The sequence below is a fragment of the Hyaena hyaena genome, unplaced genomic scaffold, assembly GCF_003009895.1.
Source record: "Hyaena hyaena isolate Hyena2069 unplaced genomic scaffold, ASM300989v1 scaffold_1354, whole genome shotgun sequence".
NCBI classification, from domain to species: Eukaryota; Metazoa; Chordata; class Mammalia; order Carnivora; family Hyaenidae; genus Hyaena; species Hyaena hyaena.
In genome coordinates, this window is record NW_024081997.1 from 70,686 (window position 1) to 83,034 (window position 12,349).

A 12,349-nucleotide genomic window follows, 5' to 3' on the forward strand; every position below is an offset into this window, starting at 1 on the left:
GCCCGAGCGAGAACGCGCACGCCGACCGCGGCCCTGAGGGGGCCCGAGCGAGAACGCGCACGCTGACCACGGCCCTGAGGGAGCCCAAGTGAGGATATGGACGCCGACCGCGGCCCTGAGGGAGCCCGAGCGAGAACGCGCACGCTGACCGCGGCCCTGAGGGGGCCCGAGCGAGAACGCGCACGCTGACCACGGCCCTGAGGGAGCCCAAGTGAGGACATGGACGCTGACCGCGGCCCTGAGGGGGCCCGAGCGAAGATTTTTTTTTTCCCCTCTCAACTGTCACAACTGGAAAGAAAAGCCCCAGTTTACTGAAATCTCGCACAAGCTAGGATTCTGTATCTGAGAGGCCTTGCGTCCCTGAGAGCCCGTACCCCTGGGACAGTCCCTGGGCTGCGTCCTGGGACAGGGTGCACACCCAGATTTCGGCAAGAGAAGAAACGCCAGGCTGGGCTGCCTCTGCGGGCTCCCCTTGGAACTGAGCAGGCTGCACTCTGCTCCCGGGGTGCCAGCTGGAGCGTCCCGGTGCCCTCGCGCACGCGGACCCGCAGCAGCTGGCAGGTGCCTGCGGGCGGAGCCGGGGGAAGGTGACCGGGTCGGCTGTGGTGGCCCTGCCAGAACACGGAGGGCCACAGGACTCGCTGTCGGCAGGCAGTTCCGGCCTGCGGTGCACAGAGAGGAGGAGGCCCCTACCTGCCTCGTCCAGGGATGCGGTGCGGACGACGACGGGGCTGGAGTAGGCGGGCATGAGCAGCGGCAGGTTGCAGGGCACGGCATAGCCGCAAGGCACGGGCACCGAGTACCCGCTGGGCACTGGCGGGCTGGCGCCCTCCTCCTCCACATCTGGGTCTGCGGGCGGGGGCTGTTCCTCCTGCAAGGGCGTGATGTCGATGACAGAGTAGGGGTTCACCCTTGTCGGGACCTCGGGCGTCGTGCCTTCTGCAGGGACGTCAGCATCCATTCCCCTCCCGAGTTCGCCTCCTGGCAGTAAACACATGTGGCATTGAGGAGGCGAGGAGAAGTGGAGTCCCCTCTCCCCAGGGCACGCACCACCAGAGTGCCCAGGAGATACCCAGATCTGGGGGTTTGGAGTGGAGCACCTGTCAGCGTGGGACACCCTGGGCCTGGTGGCTCCCAGGGTGGCTTCTCCACTGATATGTGTCAGGTAGAAGCTGACACAACGAGGTGAACCGCTGACCGTGCGGGAAGCCAGGACCCAACACAGACTCCACGCATCTCAAAGAGCATAAATTTCAAAAACGTTGCCTGTCACGCAGTGACATGGCGCTGAGGCCATTGTCATTGGGTATGGACGATACCAACTCCCTCCGAGAAGCCAACAGGGGCAGCTGAGCGGCCTGAAGCCCACGGGAAATGCTGGAGACGAAAGGAGCTCGGCCAGACTTAAATGGGCCATTAGAGCTCATGCCCCGCTCTGGGACGCCAACTTCTCGCCACGTCACTCACCCGCAGTCAGGACGAGCTGAGGGCGGCCTGGGGACTCACCTGGGCCCGACTTGGTGTCCACGCCTGCACCACTGGCACCACCGGCCTGGCCGCCTGCAGCTGGCCGATCTGCCTCTGGAATCTCGTCTCCACTGTCAAAATCAAACTGCTCTCCATCGTCCTCTTCGTTATTGTTGGTGTCGTGTTTCACCTCATTTTCTACAGGTGACAAGAACACAGACTCAGTCACCGGGTGAGCAGACAGAAGCACTCGCGTTCAGTGTCAGGGATTGTGCGGCGGCCAAGGTACCGAGAGAGGATAAGCGAAAGGAAACACACCAAAGAAGGGAGCCCACGGTACAAAATTCAACTAAAACACTACTGGATTCTGCCCAAGCCCCATGGGACCTCAGCCCCACTCGGTTCTGTCCACGCCAATCACCCACAATGTACTTGCCACCCAAACGTAAGGGCCCTCACAAGCCCTGCCCAGGCCAGGCCCACCCCATGGACCCGGTCCTGCACACATCTCCAAGTGAGGATGTGTTTGGGGTAGGATAGAGGGTGCTCGGACCCACAGACGTCATCCATCATCCCATGAGATGTCACAGCACCCAGGTGACAATACCTAGGCTATGGAGCTGGGGCAGGGGACAGGACATTCAGGGGGACAGCACAGGGGGAGGGAGCCTCTTCTGCTTCACAGAACCCCAATGCTGGGGCCGAAAGTCAGAACACAGAAAACTCCCAAACGTGATGGCCTTCTCCACTGGTGCACAACTCACTCCTCTGTACCTAGAGGGTCTGCTGGCATCTGGTTCTCACGCAGATCACAGGAAATCAGTCATGGGGACCCTCTCCCAGGACGGGGACCTGCATCCTCACATGGGAACCCTCTCCCAGGATGGGGACCCAGAACCCTGGAGTGTCCAAGGCAGTTCCCTTAGGAAGGAACGAGTGGGAGACCACTACGGAGAGGGAGAAATGACCCCAAGATGCAGCCCAAACTGCTCACTTTGCAGGCAAACTAGAGTGCTGCTGGGTGGGTTTTGGACACCGGCCCTGGGGGAGACCGGCATCCGGTGTCCCCATAAACACCAAGCTCTGGTCCCATCAGGCGGCAGAGGGATCTGCTAAGACAGGCTCCCAGGCCTTGGGGCAGGGTCCCTTCCTAAAGCCTCCACCCCAACACGCCAGCCAAACAGCCGTCACACAGGCCTAAGTGTGGGGACATGGGGTCTGAACCAGTCATCTCAGAGCCAGAGGCGCGAAGACACAGGCTGGGAGGCCAGCCACGGGGTGGAGAGGTGATGGAAATAGCGCCCTTGAGCCTAGTTCGCCGTGGGGCCTGGGAGAGGCTGGGCAAGGGATGGGGGTGGGGGGAGGGGGGCTGGGGGGTGCTAGGGGGTGGGACAGTTAGTATTGGGCTTTTAGAGGTAGAGTAGTTTCTAGGGAGGGAAGCTGACAGAGATGGTCTACCTGAGCCAGTCGAGAAACTGACTTTCCCGCTGAGACCCTGTGGGTCCAGTTGAACCTTTGATGGTCCAGAAACAATGGTCTTAAATACCAGGTGTTCATTTTCCCTTCAATCTTTGGAATCACCAGTATGTTCTAACAGGTGTTTTGAAAGAAACAGCTTACCAGAGAGGTCAGGCTCCATCCCTGCCGTCACGGCAGGAGGGAGGAGCCCCTTCATGAGGACCCAGGGGGAACGAGACTGTCGTGGCCGTAAGCAACATGCTGGGGCAATTTCACCCCAATTTACACGTGACAACAGCCAAGAAACAGAAACAAGCCAAGAGTCTACAGACTGATGAACAAACAGATGAACTGTGGTCGACACATACGATAGGGTGTGTTCAGTCCTAGAAAGGACAAATTCTGCCACCTGCCACCACACGGATGGACGCGGGGGACCTTCTGCGGAATGAAGTGAGCCCATCACCATGGGACAGACACCGTGTGACAGCACCCATAGAAGATGGAATGGTGGATGCCGGGGGCTGGGAAAGGAATGGGGTCAGTGTCTAATGTGGACAGAGCTTCAGTCTGGAAAGAAGGAAAGTTCTGGAGGCGGAGGATAGTGATGGTTGCACAACAGTGTGAATGAACTTCACGCTCCTGAGGGGGCACTTAAAAAATGGTCACAATGGTAAATGTTATGTATGTTTTACCACAATAAAGGAAATAATAAAAAAACCGTTCATTTGATAATTTCATCCCTTTCACACACAGACCCAAACTGTGGCGTCTGCAACGACTGGTACTTTCTGAGTACCAGTGAGTTCCTATATTTTGCAAACTTTCTACAACACATACGTTTCCTGTACGCCTCACGGCTGTTTGGTTTCGGAACACATATCCACTCAGTCTAAGTTCCTGGAGCAGGTTAGTCCTTCGAGCTTCATATTTAATAAACACAGACACACAACTCACACTTCCCACAAGTGAGGACAGTGTCACAAGAAAAAGCAACAGACACAGACTGGATGTGGAAGTGGACAGCGCCTGTGTCCTCAGCTCAGTCACGCAACTGGCACGCTCTCCCACTAAGTCGGGCCTTGGGATGAACAACAGGGAAGTCAGCATGTTCTAGGTTCTTGGCTTTACCGTTAGGGAGTCCGTCAGCTTACTCACAAAAATAACTGGGGACACATCCTACAACAATCTCTTCAACAGAAAAACCAAAACAGGACGTTTTCAAAATAAAACTCTTCCCGTGTCTAGATTCATGTTTGCCGGGTCAACGTGACAGGGAAATAATATGACTCAAACACCCAAAGTGGCCAGAGGGAAAGCTCACGTTGTGGCCTGGTGATGTGACAGATCGAGGTCATGCCGCCCACATGTTCCACTCGGGGCAGCAGGGATTCAATCACCTGCGTGCTCTCCTGTCGTCAACCCTCCTCTGGGAAATTACAGTTGATCACTGCCCAACTTAAGAATTAGATAAAATACACCCAAAAGTGACTTTTATAAACACTGCTTCAAAAACCAAAACCTGGGGTGCCTGGGGGGTCAGTCAGTTAAGCGTCCAACTTTGGCTCAGGTCATGATCTCACAGTTCAGAAGTTTGAGCCCTGAATTGGGCTCTGTGCTGACAGCTAGGAGCCTGGAGCCTGTTTCGGATTCTGTGTCTCCCTCTCTGCCCCTCCTCTGCTTATGTTTTGTCTTTGTCTCTCTCTCTCTCTCTCTCTCTCTCTCTCAAAAATAAACATTAAAGGGGCACCTGGATGGCTCAGTTGGTTAAGCGTCCGACTTCAGCTCAGGTCATGATCTCACAGTTTGTGGGTTCGAGCTCTGCATCGGGCTCTGTGCTGACAGCTCAGAGCCTGGAGCCTGTTTCAGATTCTGTGTCTCCCTCTCTCTCTGAACTCACACTCTCTCTCTCTCTCTCTCTCAAAATTAAAAAAAAAACCAAAACATTAAAAAATTTAAAAAAAAACCAAAACATTAAAAAGAACTTTAAGTAACACAGCCTGACAGGGTCTGGCTCCATGGGACATAAAACACAGGCTCCCCCTGTAAAGGAAGAAGGTAGTTCTTGTTCAGGCTTCAGGAGGGGAAGTGGGCAAGAGGGGACCTGTGACAAGTGGCAGGCCCTCACGGACAGGCCGTCGTCACCCAGTCTACAGTTTCCATCCTGTGACGTGTACCGCGTGGGCTTGGACAAAGGCACCATGACGTGTGGCCACCATTACAGTGTCACACACAGCAGCCTATAAAACCCCTTAATAACCCATAAGCTTAATCCAAGGTAAGGTGCTTCTCTCTTTTCTAACAAAGGCTACTTGTGTCTCACTTTTTTATTAATAGAAAAGGAGAAAAAGAAAAGTACTTTGTGAGCAGCCTCTAAACCAGAGGTGGTTCATGGCCACCGTCGTCCTCAGCCTCCGCTTGGCTCCACACGTCACTGGGGCTGCGGCTGCCTGAGGACAGCGGTGTCCTGGAACAATGACCCCCGCGCAGGCCCGCCCCCACCAGCTCTGCCGGAGCACAGTACCCGGCACTTGCGACCCAGCTGTCACCAAGTCAGCATCCACACGGCCACGCGCGTCCTAAAACTTCCCTACTAATCATGCGGGGGCCAGTGCTGTGACTCACACCACGAATCCATGGAGTTCTGCATCTGACCTACCCTGGGGTGTCTCCTGATGGGAGTCCCAGGCCCCACAGCATCTGTCTTCTAAACGGACCCGCGAGGTGCAGTCATGGTGCTGACTGGTTCAGACCTCGCACAATCTCACACTGAGGCCACTGAGGCCTAGAGAGGCCACGTTCCTGCTCACACTCTGCGGGTCAACACTCGACACCCCTGTCCAGCATGGCCACTCAGCCACACGGCCCTGCCTCTCGAATGGTGGAAAACGTGCATTTGCTGTCTGCGACCATGAAGACCGGTGGACCCGTGACAGGGAGCAGGCACGGATCGTGCCACATGCTGCCTGCAAGGGTGGACCCGGTCCTCCCCGCCCCTGCCCTGTGGTCATGGGCACCTGAGAGTGGACAGTTTAATGATGGGCAAATTGAAATTAAAATGTCACTGATTCACCAAAAAGAGACACCAGGCCACTGTGGCCATCACTGAGGGTCAGTCAATCCCCTACAAACGCGTGATGGCGTTGGCATCTCCGCTCGGGGACTGTGCGCTCTTTTTCCAACAGCGGCCATAAGGCCACAGCAAGGCCAAAAGGCACCCCCACAGGCTACCTGGCAGGAGGACGCCATCCACACACAGAAATGGGGACATTCTCCCCACCCGAGGACGGCTGGCCGCATGCCCGGAGCTGCAGGAGGAGACCTTCCAGGGGACCGAGGATGAGGGTCCACGGGGGGATGCGTGCCACCTCCCTGCCACGCAGGCTCAGTTCCCAGCTCAGACGGCCTCACCGGACCTGTGCGTCCCCACGATGCCAGGCCTCGCCGGTCAGCCTGCTCGTGACTCTGAAAGCAGAGAACAGGGTGGGCGTGGGCTTGCGGAGACGGGCGGCTCTGCCCGGTGCCCTCGGCAGCCCTCGGCCCGGCTTGTGCCGGGCCCTCCTCCCCTTCTCTACTGAGACGGCAGTGACAAATACAGCACGTGCACGTTTCAGGAGCACACCGAGGACGCTCTGAGATACCCGCCAAACTCGGGCCAGCTCCTGTGCACCCCACACCCAAGCACCACGCCCTCCCTATCTCTGTGGGGAGCACACGTCCAAGCCGCCCCTGAGCACGTTCCCAGGAGATGCTGTCCCCGTCGCATCGCGGCTCACCATGGCTCAGATGTGCTCCCGCCCGCCAAAGCCTCAGAGCCTGCCGGCGGCCGCCTGCTGCTCTGGGCTTCGGGCCGTGACTCAGGCTCCTAGGTCCCACGGCCCCTGCCCTTCAGCACAGCCGTCAAACCCCAGCCACGTGGCCGGGCCCCTCTCCTGTCCCAGACCAAGTGCAGACGTGCGTCTAGCTTCGGGTGAAGCCTGTGGGTGGATGGGCGTTCCTGCAGATCCGTGCAATGTCACTACCAAGGCCCTATCACACCAATGCAGGATCCAGGGACCGTCCCACGGACAGCAGCCCACGGGCTCCCTGAAGCACACTGGGTGTGCCAGCTCAGAGACACTCCTGGCCAGGTATGGTGGGTGACAGCTAGGCATGTAGGGAAGGATGCAGTGAGTTCTGGGACCTTCCCAATTATGACGATCAAGTACAATCCAGCCTGGAGGAGCCTAAGTGCCCCCTGCGACACATGGTGGTCACCTGAGTGCCACCCCAACACACGTGGACACCTAAGTCCCACCCCCTGACACATGGTGGACACCTGAGTGCCACACCCCACACACACAGACACCTAAGTACCTAAGTGTCACCCCCCACACACATGATGGACACCTAAGTCCATCCCCAACACACGGTGGTCACCTAAGTGCCACCCCCCCGACACACACGGACACCTGAGTACCGCCCCCTCCCAGACTCCCGTGGCTTCAGTGCTCAGGTTTCTGCCCCTCAGGCCCTACAGCCTCTAGGTGTGCAGGAGACACGTGGCTCCATCCACGGGGGCACATACGGGGAAGCTTCTGGCAACGGGGAGCCCAGGGGGAGGCCCTGGCCTGCGAGCGGGAGTGATACCAAGTCCCCCACGCCACACCTTGGAGACGGGACAGGCAGGGAAATGTTAAGTTTGTGCCCCCCCTCACGGTCCTCACAGCGGTGCTGGGAGGCAGATAAGGAAAGTGCCCACAGCCGGCCCTGCTGGTACCGGGGGCAGCGAGGGCGAGGGACTGGTCTCCCTTCCTTGTCCCCTTCCAGGCTGGGCTCTGAGGAGTCCCTGCAGGCAGAGCTCCCGGGAGGCTGTGCTGGGGCGTGCCCTCCGGGGCGCCCTCCCAGGGGGCCACGCGGTGTCCACGAGGGAGCCCTCCCAGGAGGCCATGCAGTGCTTGCAGGGGTGCCTTCCCAGGAGGCCATTCTGGCCCTTGCCCCGCGGGGGTGCCCAGGGCTGGGGGGCCCTGAGCTCCACCTTGTCGGTACCTGTGGTCAGACCCTCCCCTCTCAGGTCCCTGAGAGATCCCCCAAGTAGGAACGCGCCCCTGAAGGACACCCTGTTACCTTCGGGCGCGGGGGCAGGCGGCTCTGGCTGGTCCATCTTGCAGCTGGGACGCTCACTCCTCGGAGCCCTGGGGAAGGAAAGACACCACGGTCACCGCAGGTCACCGCAGGCAGAGGCCGCCTGGGCTCCGGGGGTCTCCAGGCCAGGCCAGCTGTCATCCACGGCAGCAACCACGGACTAGCACCGCCCCCAAGAGGCCCAGCGTCCCCGGAAACCATGCCGAAGCTCGGAGAGCACAGTCCCAGCGGCCTGATGCCCCCGGGTCCCGCCAGGAGCTGCGTGTGCACCGCGCTTCGGGGACGTCCCCTCCCGGCCCCGCACATGTCTTCCCTCCTGTTCCCTCCCTGGCAGCTCCGAGTGAAGACCTCCCTGCAGGGACGGAGGGCCGGGCTCCCATCTCCTCAGCCCTCAGGCCCTAAACCCTTGGGTCTGGGCCACATCTCCGCACACCGGGTTTTATTTCTTCCTGTCTTTGCGGGTCCTGTTCCCCTACGTGCGACCAGTCTGAAAACCCAAGTCTGAGAATCAGCGTGGAACCAGTCAAATCATGAGGAGGTCAGTCCCCGGCTCCTGTTTATGAGGGTTTACAGCATCGGACGCCTGCCCAGCTCCCACGAGAATGATCCGGTGAGAAGCAAATGTCCAGGGTCCAGTGCAGCAAGGGATGGTGACGAAGGTGACAGTGTCCTGGCCGCCATCAGCCCACAGCGCGCAACATACTGGAAAAACCAGGATGCAGCCCACCCTGCCCACTGTCAACCCACGTGGCAGAAGGTACTGCTCGTGTGGGCGTTGGCGGGGTACCATGGGGCAGCAGCACCCTGCCGGCCCAGCCACGCACTGGCCAAATGCCAGCCCTGCATGGGCCACACCCCCGGTGTGGCCCCTACAAGGGCCCACATGGGCCACGCACCTGCCACTCTCACTTAGCGTCTCCTTGCTGTGCACTTGGACAGACCACGCCTCCCGGAAATGCGCTCCTTTCCTATTTTCAAAATGAAGAAACCAAGGCTCGGGGGCCCCACGGGAACCCACCCCTAGGGAGACCCAGCCCAGACACAGACGCACGCGCAGGGGCTGTGATCTCTGCTCCCTGCTCTCCTGCGGGCCACCGGGAGCCCTGGGGCGTCCGTGTCACCTGGAACGGGGGGACAGTACCGGCCTCGGCGGCTGCTGCGAGTCACACAGGGCCCAGCATGCGGGGCCACTCGGGGAACGGCAGCAGGCGGTGGTCCAGCGACGCTACTGTCTGTCCTCTGTGTGACCACGTCCACCCCCGGCCCTCTCCAGAGACGGATGCCACACAGCCTCAGTGGTGCCAGAAACCGGACCCTGGTTTCCAGACAACTCGGACAGACACGCGTGGGCCACAGCGGTCACTGGGGACGGTAACGCAGGAGAAGCACGTCTCGCCGAGAAGCTGCAGCGGCCTCAGGCCTGCGGTGACCTGCTCTACAGGGACAGGGACACAGGCACCGAGACGCTAACGTGTACGCCACGCCCGCCACAACATGTCAACAGATGTCCCTCCAGCGCCCACCGCGGTTGAGGCCCCGAGGGGGGGTCTGCAGGCCACAGCCCGGCGCACACGCTCCACGTGACTGGCTGGCCCGGACACCGGGGGCAGCGGTGAGGGGGCGCACAGGCCACCGGGGCACGAGGAGGGACGAGCCTTCTCCCTCCGACGCTGACGCGTCCCGTACGCGAGCCTGCGAATCTCCCGCGGCCAGGCCAGCACTGACCCGCTGCACGTACGTGAGGCCATCGAGGGCGGGGAGCCCGTCGCTGGCGCTGCTTAGACGGGGAAACGCCAGGCTGGTCCCAACAGGGCTGGCCCGGCCCCTCCTGGTGCGCCCAGACCCGCAGGCACCGAGGGGGACGGGAAAGAGGGCGCATCCGCAGGAAGAGGGACAATGGATGCCACAGCTGCGGGAGGAAGCGAGGGAAAGAAGGAAACTGGTATTTTTAGCCATCTGAGAGGTGAGTGGACCAGCGTTTCCGGCTACTCAGCGTTCTGTCCACAGACATGAGGACACATGTGCTGCTCTCTCAGCTGCAGAGAGACGCTCCCGAGTGGCAGAGCCCACGGGAGCCACACGGGTGCTCAGGCTTCGGAGCAAAGCGGTCTATGCGGTGTGATCTCTGCACGCATTCTCCTCCCACGGGAGGCGCTGGAGGCCCGGCCCTAACAAGGTACCCTTCCCGGTGGCGACAGCTGTGGCCTGTCTGCCGGGGTCCCTCCCGGAGGAGCTGGGACACATCACGCAGCCACACGCTCCTCCCACTTAGCTCGACTCTTCTCTCCAGCACACGCCTCACTAGTGTTCACGGCTCTTTAAACTTCGGTGCACAAACCTCCTTAATGCACACTGTCTGCGCTTAAAATACGTCAGAACAGAGCCCACTTGGGCTTTTCCCCACGGATGACCCCGGCACAAAGGACAGCCGCCCCGGGACGTGTCCCTGCCCCGACGGCCGGCCCTGCCTGCGGCTCGTGCCCGTGACCACAGCTACGCCCTGAGCCCCGGAGTCCGAGGAACGCAGCCCGCTCCCACCAAGGCCCCTTCCAGGGAGAAGCCGGGGAGTCAGCAGCAGGGGCTGGGGTCCCGCCCCCTCCCGGCCGGACAAGGCTCTGCAGTCCGCGCCTCGGAGTCCTCAGCTGCGTCACCGCCCACAGGGCTGCTGGGGGGGGGTCGGCCCTGCGTCCTCGAGGCTGGGGAGCACCTGGAGGGGACGCACTCACGGCACATCAGGCTCAGTTCCACCGAGGGCACAGCGTCCCGCACGGCGTCCCCAGCGGTCTCCCCACTCTCTGGGTCACACCGAGGTGGGGGCAACAGGCTGGGCCTGCACCCGGCCCTCATCGCCCCCCAAAACCAACGCCACCACCGTGGCCGGTGCCCCAGACTGTGGCTGGCCCAGGGCATCAGCACGGACGTGGCCCCATCCCGCGTGCCAGAGGGGAGGGGTCCCAAGGACAGAGCCCGGGGACGAGGGTCGGGGGGCTGGGGGTGAGGACCCAGGGCGAGCCAGGGGGTCCCGGGGTTCGCAGCCGGCGCGCTCAGTGTGCTGCGAGAGCCAGGAGTGCCGGGGTGGCCGTCACGTCCATACGGCTGTCCATCAACGACAGCCCTGCGGGGAGCACACGGGGTCTCAGGGAGCGCGTGCTGCCGGAATGGCTGCTCTCAACGTAATCAAACTCCACGCAGACCAAACACGCCAACCCCCTCCTACCGTTTTCACCAATTTTTAAGTAGAGGAAATGCTCACGACAAGGGGGGGCTCACGACAAGGCGGGGGCTGAGGAAGGAAAGAGCTCCTCTTCTGAGGCCCGCAGGGAGCACCGCTGTCCACCCGCAACCCCTAACCTGTGAGCACCGGGACCTCACCGCCGGGGCCGCAGCGAGGCATCACCTCGTCAGGGCTGCGCAGGGCGTCGGTGTCCACGTACGTCTGACTGTAAGAAACGCCCGTGTCACCGTGTCACACTGACACTGACCCCGGGATCACTGTTCTCCCGCGCCCACTGGCCCCAAAACAAAAACAGTAAAGGAGAAGCAAATGTATGGGTGCCAACAGCTACCAGAAACCCTCAGGCACCAGCCACTCACCAGCTCTTTCCCACACGCCCCTGCTCCGGGGAATGACCAGAGGCCTCCCCGGCGGGCATGCTCCCCCAGCCAGAGGCCGGGGCCCTGCATCCCATCGGCCGGCCGGACCCAGCTCACGCCGCCGTCTCTAAGCAGGCCACCTCCCTGCACCTCTCCCGGCACTCTCCCCTGCAAACGCTGATCCCGGCCCTCTCTCTGTCCCCACCACGGCTGCACCCCTGCCGCAAGGCAGGCCTCCTCCCCCAGCCACGAGGAGAGGACGCATCTCTCCCTGGAAGCCCGTCCCCGTGGAAAATGACAACCCCCAGTCTCAGGAAACGAAGCCTCACCACGAGTGAGTCCTGAACAGGAGGAGCCCCAATTCATGGCCCAAGTGTGCAGAGCCCAGGGCGTCCTGGGAGGGACCAGAGGACAGGGTGGGGACCAGAAGAGGGAGGCGCAGGGCGGACAGCCCAGCCAGGACTCGCTCTGACGGGAACCCCCGGGAACGGAGCCTCAGCCCAGGAGCGCGAAGCCCGGCATCCACAGGGGTGGGCTTCCCACACCCCACTCCTGCCTCTGCCTCCAGGCGCACCCCCACCCCTGCAGCTCACAAGACTCTGTCCCCTCCCAGGGCCGCTGCACCCCTGCCTCCCCCCACCCAGGGCCTCTGCACCCCTGCCTCCTTCCCCTCCCAGGGCCTCTGCACCCCTGCCTCCTCCCCCCC

At 61.2% G+C, this 12,349-nt stretch overlaps 1 protein-coding gene across 1 annotated transcript in view; it reads right to left on the reverse strand.

Moving 5' to 3' along the window:
• LOC120225279 (rho guanine nucleotide exchange factor 10-like) overlaps positions 1-12,349 on the reverse strand; it is a gene marked incomplete at its 3' end in the record, with an annotated part of 83,659 nt that overhangs the window by 64,329 nt on the left and 6,981 nt on the right. The window contains exons 2-4 of the mRNA XM_039223523.1: positions 8,032-8,099; positions 1,507-1,665; positions 694-981 (exon numbers count right to left, since the gene is read on the reverse strand). Coding sequence (XP_039079454.1) covers positions 694-981; positions 1,507-1,665; positions 8,032-8,099 — 515 coding nt within the window. The remainder of the gene's footprint in view (positions 1-693; positions 982-1,506; positions 1,666-8,031; positions 8,100-12,349) is intronic.